General features: G+C 39.9%; 1 protein-coding gene across 1 annotated transcript in view; it reads left to right on the forward strand.

Annotated features, from left to right (window-relative positions):
* Window positions 1-4,891, forward strand: part of PKD2 (polycystic kidney disease 2 (autosomal dominant)) — a 71,095-nt gene extending 66,204 nt beyond the window's left edge. Inside the window, exons 14-16 of the mRNA XM_011951829.1 lie at window positions 1,589-1,736; window positions 2,240-3,308; window positions 3,617-4,891. Of these exons, the coding sequence (XP_011807219.1) occupies window positions 1,589-1,736; window positions 2,240-2,476 (385 nt within the window). The 3' untranslated portion in view covers window positions 2,477-3,308; window positions 3,617-4,891. The remainder of the gene's footprint in view (window positions 1-1,588; window positions 1,737-2,239; window positions 3,309-3,616) is intronic.
* The last annotated feature ends 8,950 nt before the right edge of the window (window positions 4,892-13,841 follow it).

Genomic DNA, 13,841 nt, shown 5'->3' on the forward strand with positions numbered 1-13,841 from the left:
GGCTCAAGCCTGTAATCCCAGCACTTTGGGAGGCTGAGGTGGGTGGATCACTTGAGGCCAGGAGTTCATGACCAGCCTGACCAACATGGCGAAACCCCATCTCTACTAAAAATACAAAAAATTAGCTGGGCATGGTGGCGCACACCTGTAGTCGCAGCTACTCAGGAGGCTGAGGCAGGAGAATCGCTTGAACCTGTGAGGCAGAAGTTGCAGTAAACCAAGATCACGCCACTGCACTCCAGCCTGGGTGACAGAGCAAGACTCTGTCTCAAAAAAAAAAAGAAAAAGAGTGGAAATGTTAGGATGAGACATGCTGGCAGCCTGCCCCTCCCTGGGAGATACTGTAGCCCTGGACTAGAAGCTGGGGGAGGAGGGTGCCCTGTGCTCTTAGCTGCACCCATGTGAAGTTGTGCTTCTATCACATGAGCTGGGGACAGGGGAGAAGGCTCAGATTATGGCTTCAATGCCACAGAATCTCTTCATACTAACATTTAGTAGATTTTCTTGAATGAATGCTTTTTCATTTGCTGTATGCCCTTAAAAGTTTCTAGAAATTTTAAATATTTGAGTTTTAAAAAATAATTTTCAACAGTTACAGTTGTTCCACTAAAGAGAGAGTCTACAGAACCCTCTTGCCACCATTGCAGAGGTTGTCTTTGGCTTACAATTTTTGAAAGTATTTGTATACATTTTTTAAGTTTAAAATAATAGAATTATAAGTGAACATGCTGTTTTCATACTGTTTTTCAAGCTTTATTTAACATATTGTGAACCTAATTCTATTTCATTAAATAGTCTGCCACAGTATAATGTCTGACGTCTCCTTAGAATTTTATTGTATGGATGAACAATGATTATTTAATTTTGTATCAGTTTTTGGGTGTTTGTTTGTTTGTTTGTCTGTTTTTGTTTTCGCTTTTGAGATTGGGTCTCACTCTGTCACCCAGACTGGAGTTCAGGAGTGCGGTGGAATGATCATGGCTCACTGCAGCCTCAACCTCCCAAGGCTCAGGTGATCCTTCCACCTCAGCCTCCCACGTAGCTGGAAGTACAGGCACATGCCACCATGCCCACCTGTTTTTTAGAATTTTTAGAGTTGAAGTTTTGCCATCCTACCCAGGCTAGCTCAAACTCCTGGCCTCAAGCAATCTGCCCACTTCCGCCTCCCACAGTGCCAGGATTACAGGCATGAGCCACCATGCCCCACCCCCCCATTGGTTGTTTGATGTAGCCATTTTTCAGTGATCCGCTATTAAGAAGCAGCACTCTTTTATAGCCAAAAATTATACATATACTTGTAAAATTTTCCTTTAGAAAATGTTCTAAAAATGGAATGTCTAAATAAAGGGTTAGGCGTACATTCTTAAGACTTCTGATATGCGCTGACTTGCAGGAAAGTTGTTCGAGTTAACACTTCCTCCAGCAGCATCCAAGAGTTTATCTGTAAAGCTTGAGACAATTTAGAAAGTGTTTCAAATGATTGTCGCTTAAGAAAAAAATCTTAGCACTTCCATTCAAAAAGCCAATGGGGCTGAAAAGACAATGAATGACAAGTGCTTTGTCCCTCTGTACTGTGTTTTCCTTGCAGCCTGGTTAGACGAGTGGACCGGATGGAACATTCCATTGGCAGCATAGTGTCCAAGATCGATGCCGTGATCGTGAAGCTGGAGATTATGGAGCGAGCCAAACTGAAGAGGAGGGAGGTGCTGGGAAGGCTGCTGGATGGGGTGGCCGAGGTCAGTAGTCATGAGCTGAAAACACCACTGCTGAGCATGGTGTTAGTAATGAAAACATATGCTGGTGACAGTTGTATGTGAAGTATTGAAGAAGAGTTAAAAAAAAATTGACATTTATAGAAATTCACAATGATGTTTCCATTTACTCTCATTTTCAGATATTTTTTTTCTCTCTGAAACAGAAACACTCTTTCTATAAGATATCTCTCTATAAAACATCAAGGTAGTCTTACTGTCTAACCCTTACGCTGAGATGTTTATCTTCATAGCTACAGGTAAAATTATAATCTGGAGGTGTTACCTTCTTAATACTGCATATGCTAATGGTCCTGCCTTCACTGCAGGGTAGAATTAAGTGAAAAATTACTCCAGCAACTCTGAGATTTGCTATTATATGCTGTAAATCTGCAGCCTTACCAAACTGCACATTATTTGGTCCCTGGACTTCCTAACGCATTTCCTTCTACTGCCCACAACACCCTGGTTTCTTTTTCCCTTTCTAGGATGAAAGGCTGGGTCGTGACAGTGAAATCCATAGGGAACAGATGGAACGGCTAGTGCGTGAAGAGTTGGAACGCTGGGAATCCGATGATGCAGCTTCCCAGATCAGTCATGGTTTAGGCACGCCAGTGGGACTAAATGGTCAACCTCACCCCAGAAGCTCCCGCCCATCTTCCTCCCAGTCTACAGAAGGCATGGAAGGTGCAGGTGGAAATGGGAGTTCTAATGTCCACGTATGATATGTGTGTGTTAGTATGTGTGTTTCTAATAAGTGAGGAAGGGGCTGTCCTGAGTTGCTGTAACAAGCACACTATTTATATGCCCTGACCACCATAGGATGCAAGTCTTTGTGACCGATTGCTAACCTTCTGCACTTTAATTTATTTTATATAAACTTTACCCATGGTTCAAAGATTTTTTTTTCTTTTTCTCATATAAGAAATCTAGGTGTAAATACTGAGTACAGAAAAAAAAATCTTCGTGAAGTGTATTGAGTGGTACGCCCAGTTGCCACCATGCCTGAGTCTTCTCAGTTGACAATGAAGTAGCCTTTTAAAGCTAGAAAACTGTCAAAGGGCTTCTGAGTTTCATTTCCAGTCACAAAAATCAGTATTGTTATTTTTTTCCAAGTGTGTGAAGGAGAATGGGGCATTCCTTTCCACTCTGGCATAGTTCATGAGCTTAATACATAGTTTTCTTTTAAGAAAGGAGCCTTTTATTTCAACTACCTTCCTGGGGTAAACTTTTCTAAAAGATAAAATGGAACAGAACTCCAAATCATAGAATGGGTATGTAGTCATTAGGATAGAATCTGTGTGAATGGTTAAGATGAATGTTAAATACTGTGCTTTTTTGTAAGTTTATCATATCTGATGTCTGTGGGACTACCTGTATCACTTAATTTTTACATTATTTTGGCTCCAATTTGAATAAGCTGAGTAAAACCACCAAAGGTCAGTTATAGGATAAAATGGCGTCTCTAACCATAACACAGGAGAATTGGAGGAAGCCCTAAATTGTCACTAAGTTTAATTTCTTTTAATGGTTAGTTTAGCATGAAGATTGATCTACATGTTCTTTTTTTTTTTTTTTTTGAGGCGGAGTCTCGCTCTGTCCCCCGGACTGGAGTGCAGTGGCCGGATCTCAGCTCACTGCAAGCTCCGCCTCCCGGGTTTACGCCATTCTCCTGCCTCAGCCTCCCAAGTAGCTGGGACTACAGGCGCCCGCCACCTCGCCCGGCTAGTTTTTGTATTTTTAGTAGAGACGGGGTTTTACCGTGTTAGCCAGGATGGTCTTGATCTCCTGACCTCATGATCCGCCCATCGGCCCCCCAAAGTGCTAGGATTACAGGCTTGAGCCACCGCGCCCGGCCAGTCTACATGTTCTTTTTCCCATGTGGCTCTACTCATTTGCAACTGAGTTTAATGTTATAATGAATCTAGTAAGAACAAGTTACTAAATTTTTAGTATGCACTGAAAGTTTTAATTCAACAATTATGTTCATTTTAAGCAAAATCTTAAGAAAGTTTTGAAATCCATAAAGCATTTGGTTTTAAACTATTTTAAGAATATAGTACTCGGTCAGGTATGACTGCTCACGCCTGTAATCCCAGCCCTTTGGGAGGCCGAGGCAGGTAAATCACTTGAGCCCAGGAGTTCAAGACCAACGTGGGCAATGTGGCGAAACCCCATCTCCACAGAAAATGCAAAAATAAAAAATACAGTACTCAAGTATTCTTGATCCTGTGTTTCAAAACTAGAATGTATAATCCAAATGGAGCTCAATCTAATAAGAAAGAGGTTTTGGTATTGAAAGTTCATACATTAGACAGTATCAGCCAAAATTTGAGTTAGCAACACTGTTTTCTTTACGAGACGGTCTCACCCAAATGTATGGGGAGAAATCTATTTCTCAAAAAAAAAAAATGGTTTACAGAAATGTTGAGTAAGGTGACATTTTGAGAGCTAATAAGCAGAAGAGCATGCAGTGCTCTTGAATAACCCTCATCTGGAGAACCAAGAGAATCCTGTCGTTTAATGCTATATTTTAAATTCACAAGTTGTTCATTTAACTGGTAGAATGTCAGTCCAATCTCCAATGAGAACATGAGCAAATAGGCCTTTCCAGTTCGAAAGTGAAACATACTGGGTTTCTGTTAAGTTTTTTCCTCATGGCTTCATCTCTATCTTTACTTTCTCTTGAATATGCTACACAAAGTTCTTTATTACTACATACTAAAGTTTGCATTCCAGGGATATTGACTGTACGTATTTATGTATATGTACCATGTTGTTACATGTAAACAAACTTCAATTTGAAGTGCAACTATTATGTGGTATCCATGTGTATCGACCATGTGCCATATATCAATTATGGTCACTACAAAGTCTTTTTATGATACTTTTTATTATACCATCTTTCATTTCACTTGCAAAATTTCGCAGAATTCCTCCTTTCTACCCATAAATTACATATATTTTTCTTCTTTAGTCATGGAGAATTCCCCCCTCATCTCTTCCCTATTATCTTTCCCGGTGTACTGGTATTATTAAAAAGATGTTACATATGCAAGTCTTTCTCAACAATCAAAAATGTTATTAATGTGTAATACTGAGCACTTTACTTCTTAATAAAAACTTGATATAATAGCAGATGTGAGAGTTGTCTGTTTTCTAAGTTGTAACAGGTAATGTGCCTTTTATCATGAGACTTTGTTCTCTATGTCCGAAAACGACATTAATTGGCACATTTCTCTGTTTATTACACCAGCTACACATTTCAGGTACCCAATTAGCCTTTAAGCACAGGCTGTCATTTATGGCATTTTTGTTTGTATTTTCCTGAAATGAAGATTCCAGGACAGGTGGTTTATTTGAGAGGTGTAGGTAATAGGGATAGTGGAGTGGCAAAGACGGGGAGAAGAAGAGAAGGTGCCAGTAAAGGGCGTGTTGTCTAGCTGCATGACAGTATAGGCTGCCAAAGCCTAATTCTTGGGGTAAAATGCTGAGAAACAGTGTAGGAAAAACCAGAACAAACAATTCAGACTTATCCCAGCTGAGGGCCAGGACTTTGGTTGGAAGACCACTCTGGGATAATGGTAGTAATTCCCTAGCACGTACAATAGACAAAGCAGCCTTTGCTGGCTTCTGAGCAAGCCTGCAGGCAAAGGAATGCAGACACTGGTAGAGGAAAACCAGCAGGCATACACTGAAGTGCCACACGGGCAAGGTGCCCACATTATGCACTATGTATGATCACACAGTTTTCAACCCTAAGGGATTCCATCCCCTTAGGATACTACAAATGGGGCTCCGTGGAGTTGTGCCACATGGTGACTCTATGTAGACCACCCATAAAACAGGTAAGTTTAAAAGCATAAAGAAAACGGCACTAGGCTAAATCTCCGGTCCCCACTCTGTACTTACTAGTCATGTGATTATGTCAAGACAACTGGTCCAGTTTCTCTGAAGACTATTTCCTCATTTGTCAAATGGGAAAATCAATACTTGTCTCCCTCATAGGATTTTGCTTGTGCAGTAAGAACATATATGTATGAAAGCACTTTAAAGCTGAAGTGTCCATTACAAATGGAAGGAGGTATAGTACCTAGTAGCCCAGTGACTTGCTCAGCAAGTTACAATCTGTTGAATCAGCAAAAAGGAAAGGAATTCTTGACAACTGCAAATTTGAAAGGTAAATAAAGGAGACTTATGTTGCCAAATAATAACTCAAAACTTACTTAAAAGTCTTCTGTGTTTGTATTTCAAAATTGGGCTATTATTTGTACAGTTTTGTGTACTGCTTTTTCACTTCGTATTGTATCATAAACATTCCATGAAACCCTGATTTCTATTAATGGCTACAGAGTGAATCAGTATAGATTAATATTATTTATGAAGGCCGGACACAGTGGTTCACAACTGTAATCCCAGACCTTTGGGAGACTGAGGCAGAAAAATTGCTTGAGGCCAGGAGTTCAAGGCCAGTCTGGGCAACATAGCGAGACCCTGTCTCTATAAAAATAACTTATCTGGGCATAGTGGTACACGCCTGCATTCCCAGCTATGCAACTGAAGCGGAAGGATCGCTTGAGCCCAGGAATTCAAGGTTGCATGAGCTACGATCACCCTACCACTGCATTTCAGCCTGGACAACTGAGTGAGACCCTGTCTCTAAAATTAAAAAATACATAGAATATACGAATATGTGATACATGTCAATTCATAAGTTATACATTTTTAATACATATGAATTACCCAAAATACATCTGCCCTGTTATTGGACATTTAGATTGTTCCCATTTTTTATTATTACCTCTAATGCCATGACTAACATATGTCAACATAAATTTTTTTTTCATGTATCTGGTTATGTCTTCATGGAATTCTGTATAGAGAAGTATCTGGAAATGTAATAATTAGGTTACTCTATGAACACATGGTCTTGACATATATTACCAAATAATTTTTCAGAACATTTATACCAAGTCATATTAAAGCCAAATTTATAAGCACCCTTTTTCCCCCTGCAAACAGAACTTTTCGTAAAAAATGTTTATTTTTATTTAAATTTAAACAAGAAAATTATGCACAAAAATGAAGAAATTGCTGAATCTCAGATACTGCTTCACAAAAGACAGGATTTCTTAGAGTTTCTTCTAGACTTCAAAAAGCAGTAAACACCAGCCTGGGCAACATGGCAAAAACCCCATCTCTACAAAAAATAGAGAAATCAGCTGGGCATGGTGGTGCTTGCCACTGCACTCCAGCCTTGGTGACAGAGACCCTGTCTCAAAAACAAAAAAAAGCAGTAAACGAAAACTTTAAGAGGTAGAGATGTTTTAGTGGATATAAATTTAAATTTCAAGACAGTAGAACAGGGCTAACATTTTCAGAAAAATCACAGACCACCACTCATTTCTTAAAGGAAAAAACAACCTTTGATGGAGAAGATTCATATTTGTAAGTGAAAGTGGCATCAGTCTTACAGTTCCGTAAGGGTTTGATTTTTTCATATGGATCATCTGTGTTTTTTTTCTTATGAACTGTGCTGGTTCTTTTACAGATTAAAAGAAATATTTATCTGGTTCAAGTTGGTGTTTGCATTTAAAAAAGAAAGAAATATCTAATACTATTGGGGAAAGGGTCAACTCAAAGATGTCCATAAAACGACCAGTGGTCCCTTACCACACCATGTAAGTGTTAAGAAGGTAAGGGCATGCCATTGACATGGTAGTAGTATTATAAGCCACTTGAGCTCTACTGCATCCAGACGGATGAAAAAATTGGATATGCTGCCCCTTTCACCATGACCCTGCCAAATGGAGGAAGCATTGGGAGTATTTGGTCACCCAAGAAAATCGAAGGATCATGGTAAGAGCTATCTTGAAAATATAAGCTATTTTCTATTTATAAGTAATAGTTAAAAGATACCAGTAGCTTGAAAAACAAAACGGCTTTGAGAAATGCAGTATTCATTAAGCAATGGAGGCAGCCAGTGCTCCCAGAAAATCCAAATGCCTATGAACTTCAATTCTAAAGAGATGTATGGAATGGTCATAGAGCTAATGCTGTCAACACAAATTGTTTTATTTATCCTGATCAGTCTATTAGCTTATCAAACAAATCTGAACATACCATTAAGTTGAATGTGCAGTTGCAGGTTCAAAAGTTATTCACTATTGTCTGTTTAATTTGAGTCCAGTCTTTGAACTTAAGAAAAAACAAACTAGAAACACATGATGAAATTTTCTAATGCCTTATTTATTTTATGCTAGTCTGTTCTTTAAATGAAGAATACACATTTGTTTTTCATTTGATCAAAGCATAAGATTTTAAAGGTTTGAAAAGCAATCCTCCAAGTTTCATGCTGAGTTCAAAATAAAAGTGTTTTCATGCTCAGGCCATTATATGTTGCCTGATTTATCTTGAAATCCCTTCCTTTGAATAAGACCAAGCAAAATCTGTTCAGCCTTTATATAAACCAAAGCAGTTTCTTAGTCAATAATTCTTTTTTACCATTAAGATTGTCAATACAATACATTCTGAGTACATAACAATTTGTGTGTGTGTGTGTGTCTGTGTGTGTATATATATATTTTTTTGTTTGTTTTTGAGACAGAGTCTCGCTCTGGCACCCAGGCTGGAGTGCAGTGGCGAGATCTCCGCTCACCGCAAGCTCCACCTCCCAGGCTCATGCCTTTCTCCCGCCTCAGCCTCCCCAATAGCTGGGACTACAGGCCCCGACTCCACACCTGGCAAATTTTGTTTTTGTATTTTTAGTAGAGACGGGCTTTCACCATGTTAGCCAGGATTGTCTTGATCTCCTGACCTCGTGATCCGCCCACCTCGGCCTCCCAACGCAATTTATATTTTTGAAGGTCCTTTTATGTGTATTGTACCATATGCTTCTCACAGCCCCAATAAATGCTGTGGGCGTTTTATCTTATACACCATTACATGCTCTCCTTCATCTCCAGACTACCCATTTCTGCCATTGCCCTCATAGGGACCCATTCTTGTAATTTTGGGTATGTAGAAAAATCCTGTTTGTGTGTTTAAATAAATAGATTTATACCATAGACCTTTTTTTTCGTACAATGCTTTTATTAAGGTGTGTTTCTTCTGCAGTATGTAGCTCCAGTAAGTTATCCTGTTGATTGTGTAGTACTTCCTAGCATGCAGCCACATTTTACATAGTATCCATTACTATAGCAGAATGGTTGGCCCTAATTCTATTTCAAAATCTTTGGGCTGGGCGCGGTGGCTCAAGCCTGTAATCCCAGCACTTTGGGAGGCTGAGGTGGGTGGATCACTTGAGGCCAGGAGTTCATGACCAGCCTGACCAACATGGCGAAACCCCATCTCTACTAAAAATACAAAAAATTAGCCAGGCGTGGTGGTGCGTGCCTGTAGTCCCAGCTGCTAGGGAGGCTGAGGCAGGAGAATTGCTTGAACAGGAGGCAGAGATTGCAGTGAGCCAAAATTGCACCACTGAACTGCATTCCAGCCTGGGTGTCAGGGTGAGACTCTGTCTCAAAAACAAACAAACAAACAAAAAAACCCAAATCTTTGTAAATTCGCTTATTGACTTTTCATAAGTTTCTCAGCGGGTATATAACAGAAGTTGGAGTGCTAAATCCCAGGCATATACTCTACCCAGAACGATCAGGTTGCCCTCCAGAATGACTGCACCAGCCTACAATTCCACTACATACGTGAGAAAACTGGATTTAGCCATACTCTCACCAGCACTGGTACCATCTAGCTTCTTCATCTGTGCTAAATGGAATGTTTCAAAAGTGAGACCTCATTTTATTTTGCATCTCTGAGATTCCCAATACAGTTGACTATCCATCCTTTCACCTAGTCATTAGTCACTGGGGTTTCTCTTTGTAAATTACCTATCGAATCTTTAACATCTTACAATTTGATCTAATGGGAAACAAGTATATTTTTGTTTATTGCCTATTTCTCTGCTGGGTCAAGGTCTTTTTTATTGCTTGTTACAAGTTCCTTGTATTGTTTAAATATTAATCCCTTACCAGTTTGGACCCTGTTAATATCTCTCATCCACCTGATAACTTTGCCAATGTTTCCTTCATTTTTACATAGAAAAATTCATCTATGTTTTTGCCTCAGTGTTTTGGGGGTCTTAAAGAGAACTTCATGAGGTCACAAAATTTTTGTGTATTAAACTTAGGTTTTACCTTTCACATTTAATATTTTAAATTTCTATAAAAGGTCTGTAGGTATTTTTGTCCACATAATGAGCCAGTTTTATCAACACTCTATTAAATAAGTCATTTTTCCTTAGTAGCTCATGATGTCAATACATTTCAGATTCATGCATATATGTGCCTGTTTTTGAATGCTTTATCCTGTTATACTGATCTAGGATTGTTCATGCACAATGACTGCTGTGACTATGTCTTTTTAGTACGTCTTCAGATGCCTCTCTGGATTTATTTTTTGGTTTGCAAAATCAGTCTAAGCTATTTTTGTGAATCATTTTTTTTTTCATATAAATGTTAAAATAAGTTTGATGGGTTCCTGAGAGGAAAAAGAGGGAAAAGTCTCATTGAAATTTAATTTGAATTATGTTGAATATATTGGTTTGAGGAGAACTGACATCTTTACAATATCAGAAACATGATAATGTGCCCCTTTTTCAGATCTTCTATCATGTCCTGTGTCTTAAAATTCCTTAAAGATCTTATGCATTGTTTAATGTGGTCTTATTGCTACTACAGCTTTACTGTTTTATGGTTTTATTGCTATGATAAACAGAATCTTCTCTTTCATTATAGTTTCTAGTTGGTTATTGCTATTATAAAGGAAATTAATTTACTAATTTTTAAATAAATTAATCTTACACTTAGCACACTTGTTGAAGTTTTTTACTAGCTCTGGTTCTGTGTTTCTTTAGGTTTTCCTTTCTTTTTCTTTTTCTTTCTTTTTTTGTAGAGACAGGGTCTCACTCTGTGGCCCAAGCTGGAGTGCAGTGCAGTGGTGATCACAGCTCACTGCAGCCTCAAACTCCTGGCCTTAAGTGATCCTCCTGCCTCGGCCTCTCACAGTGCTGGATTAGCAGGTGTGAACCACCGCACCTGGCCTTCTTTAGGTTTTCTATGTAGAAGACCATCTCATCTGTAAATAAGGACAGTACCATGCTAGAGAGAGGCAGCCAAAGTAGACATGCTTATTTCTCGTCTTAATGTGTTTTAGTTTGTGTTTCTCTGAAAGAAGAGATAAGACAAGCACTTTCGGTTCAAGTATTTAATAGTTTATTTGGGAGGTGATATTCAAAAACTGGAGTAGGGAACAAAGTAACACAAAAAAAGGAGGAAATGCCAGTATGTGGGTGTATTGCCTAGGCAGCAGGGCCTCAGCTCCTCCTCTGAGAACATGACAGAATGCCCCTCTGTCTGAAGAACTAAGGCTGGGGCATTTGCCCACTGGCCCCAATCCCTACTGGTTGAGGGGTGCTCCTGGGTGTTACCAGGCTACGCTTGCACACACGGTGAACTTCTTTCATATTTGGAGAAGGCCCAGGAGCAGAAAGTGAAGAGACATGTGGTGCAGGAGTGGGATGCTAAGGTCTAAGCGCACATGGAACTGTCCACCAGGGCTGCAACCAAAATCACATAGGAGACAGCAACAAAAGTGTCTACTTCAGTCCACCCCTTGCACCATTCAGATCCACTCATGCACACCCTAGACTTTGTGAGGGAGAGGCCAGCTGTAATCTCTAGGTAACACAATACAGGACTAGAACTACCTAGTCCCCATTGCTGCTGCTGGTCACACAGCTGTAGTAATAACTTCACCCTCTACTGTCCTTCCGGGAGTTCCCTCACTCTTGGCTGCTACTTCAACTGTACTAAGCTGCTCGCCTGGTGCACTGATCCACGCGTTCAATCTCGAGGGCTCAGAGCCCTTGCTTACCTTGCCCTTACAGAGCTGTGGAGCATGGCAACACTGAGTTATCTCTGTGAAATCTCTGCCCAATTATGTAGCAGTAACCCCAGCCTCTCAGGATGACAAATATATCTTTTCTCTGCCTGCTCTTCCACAGGTGTGGAAATCCCAAAGAGACCACGTGGCAGACAGTATCAGACTCAGTGGAACCCTCAGTGTACTTCCAGGTGGACATGTCCCCCAACTTTTTAAGTCCAGGACATCTAAACCAGTAGAGATTAAAGTTGCAGAAACAGAAGTGTAAATTCTAAAGATGGGTTAATGGGAATGATATTGAGAGAAGCCAGTATTGCTTGATTCATGGACCTGTGCATTTTAACTGTTGGAAGCAGGCAGGAAATACTCGTTTAATGTAGGGACCTGGAAACTTTACATACAGGACCGATAACTATTTTAGGCTTTGTGGGTCATAATGGTCTTTGGTGCAACCACTTTGCCATCATAGGGCAAAAACAGCCACAAACACTACAAGAGTGAATAAGCATGGCTGTGTTCCAATAAAGTTGCATTTTCAAAAGCAGACAGTGGGCTGGATTTGGCTGGCAAGCCAGTTTGTTGAACTCTGGCTCAATCCATAAAACACATGCTGGAGGATAGTGCCCCAGTTTTCACTGAGGGCATCACCCATGAACTGCCACTAGCATGATGCTTATGACCAGTCATGTCCTGTGGAATATAACAGTAATAGCTAAAAATGTATTGAGCAGGTCCCATGACCAGGTATTTCTAGGCACTTTACATATAGCATCTTATGTAATTTCCATAACCCAACTGTGGTAGATACTATTAGAATCCCTATTTTATGGGTAAGAACATCATAGATTACCCTGACCTAGTCCATCAGGGTTACAGACCTGGTGAGTAAAGGATGACACGAGGAGGAGAACTGGGGAATCTTGCCTGGGCTTGACTTAGGACCTTTTAACTTTGCAATGGTATGAAAGCCATGCACATTCAGTAGTACCATACTTTGAGTAGCATGCCACCATTTTGTTTTTCACATTCAGTATTCAATGAATTACAGAGATTAGCTGTAGAGATAAAAAGGCCCTATATTTGCCTCACAGATCTTACAACTCCTTATCTTCCACTAACACCCACTGCACCCATTCTGGCTTATGCATAGGGCATTTTCCAAAGGAACCCACCTCAGGATTTATCAAGATGCGCCTGATAATACTGCAGTATTTTCCAAATCTTAGCAAGGAAATAATCTGTGTGACCTTTGGCCAGTTGCAGTCTCTGAAACACCAGTTTCCTCATTTGGAAAATGAAAAAGATGGAACAGCTTGAGGTTTTCCAAACAGCATGCCGCCAAGCCTCTCATTATTGAGCTGATTCTTCAGACTTTGGTGCCTGACAGAGGGAGCCAAGTGAGAGCCGCATCCTCACTTAGATCAAAGCAGTACCGCTTCCAAGTGTCATTTAGCAGAGACCCACATACAAATGGTCTCTGAATTGCAAGGGCTTGATTAGGACTTTATAACTTTGCAATGGTACAAAAGCCATGCACATTCAGTAGAACCAGAATTTGAGTCTTATTTAGTATTCAATAAATTACAGAGATAGTCAACACTTTAATATAAAATAGGCTTTGTGTTAGGGGATTTTGAACTGCAGGGTGTATCAGTGTCCTGAGCGCATTCTTAGGCTAGGCTAAGCTATCATGTTCGGTAGGTTCAATGTATTAAGTGTATTTTTGACTTACGATATGGGTTTACCAGAAGATAACAAGATCGTAAGTTGAGGACCATCTGTACGCTGTTCTATGGGGCTAAGGGGTGGAAGGATGACTCTGCAGCTAAAAAATGATCTGAAGATCAGGTGATGCTAATGGGTTCACTTAGTTCTACTTGTGCTTCTGATATTTAGGTGGATACAAAATACAATGCATGGCTTTGAATGCAGCAGTTACCCAGTGATTGAATGAAGATCAAATTATAACAATGGAAGTTAGTGAGCCTTAACTTCTTATTGCAATCCTAAATAGGTGCTATATTTCCCAAATAATTACCTAGAATTTCCAGCCTACCTCTGACACAAGGGAGAAAAAAGGTAATACTTTCCTTCCTATTATAAGTATTCTAGATGACCACTGATTCTTATCAGGGAAGCTTAGGAAAT

This window comes from Colobus angolensis, unplaced genomic scaffold (genome assembly GCF_000951035.1).
Source record: "Colobus angolensis palliatus isolate OR3802 unplaced genomic scaffold, Cang.pa_1.0 Scaffold328, whole genome shotgun sequence".
Taxonomy (NCBI): Eukaryota; Metazoa; Chordata; class Mammalia; order Primates; family Cercopithecidae; genus Colobus; species Colobus angolensis.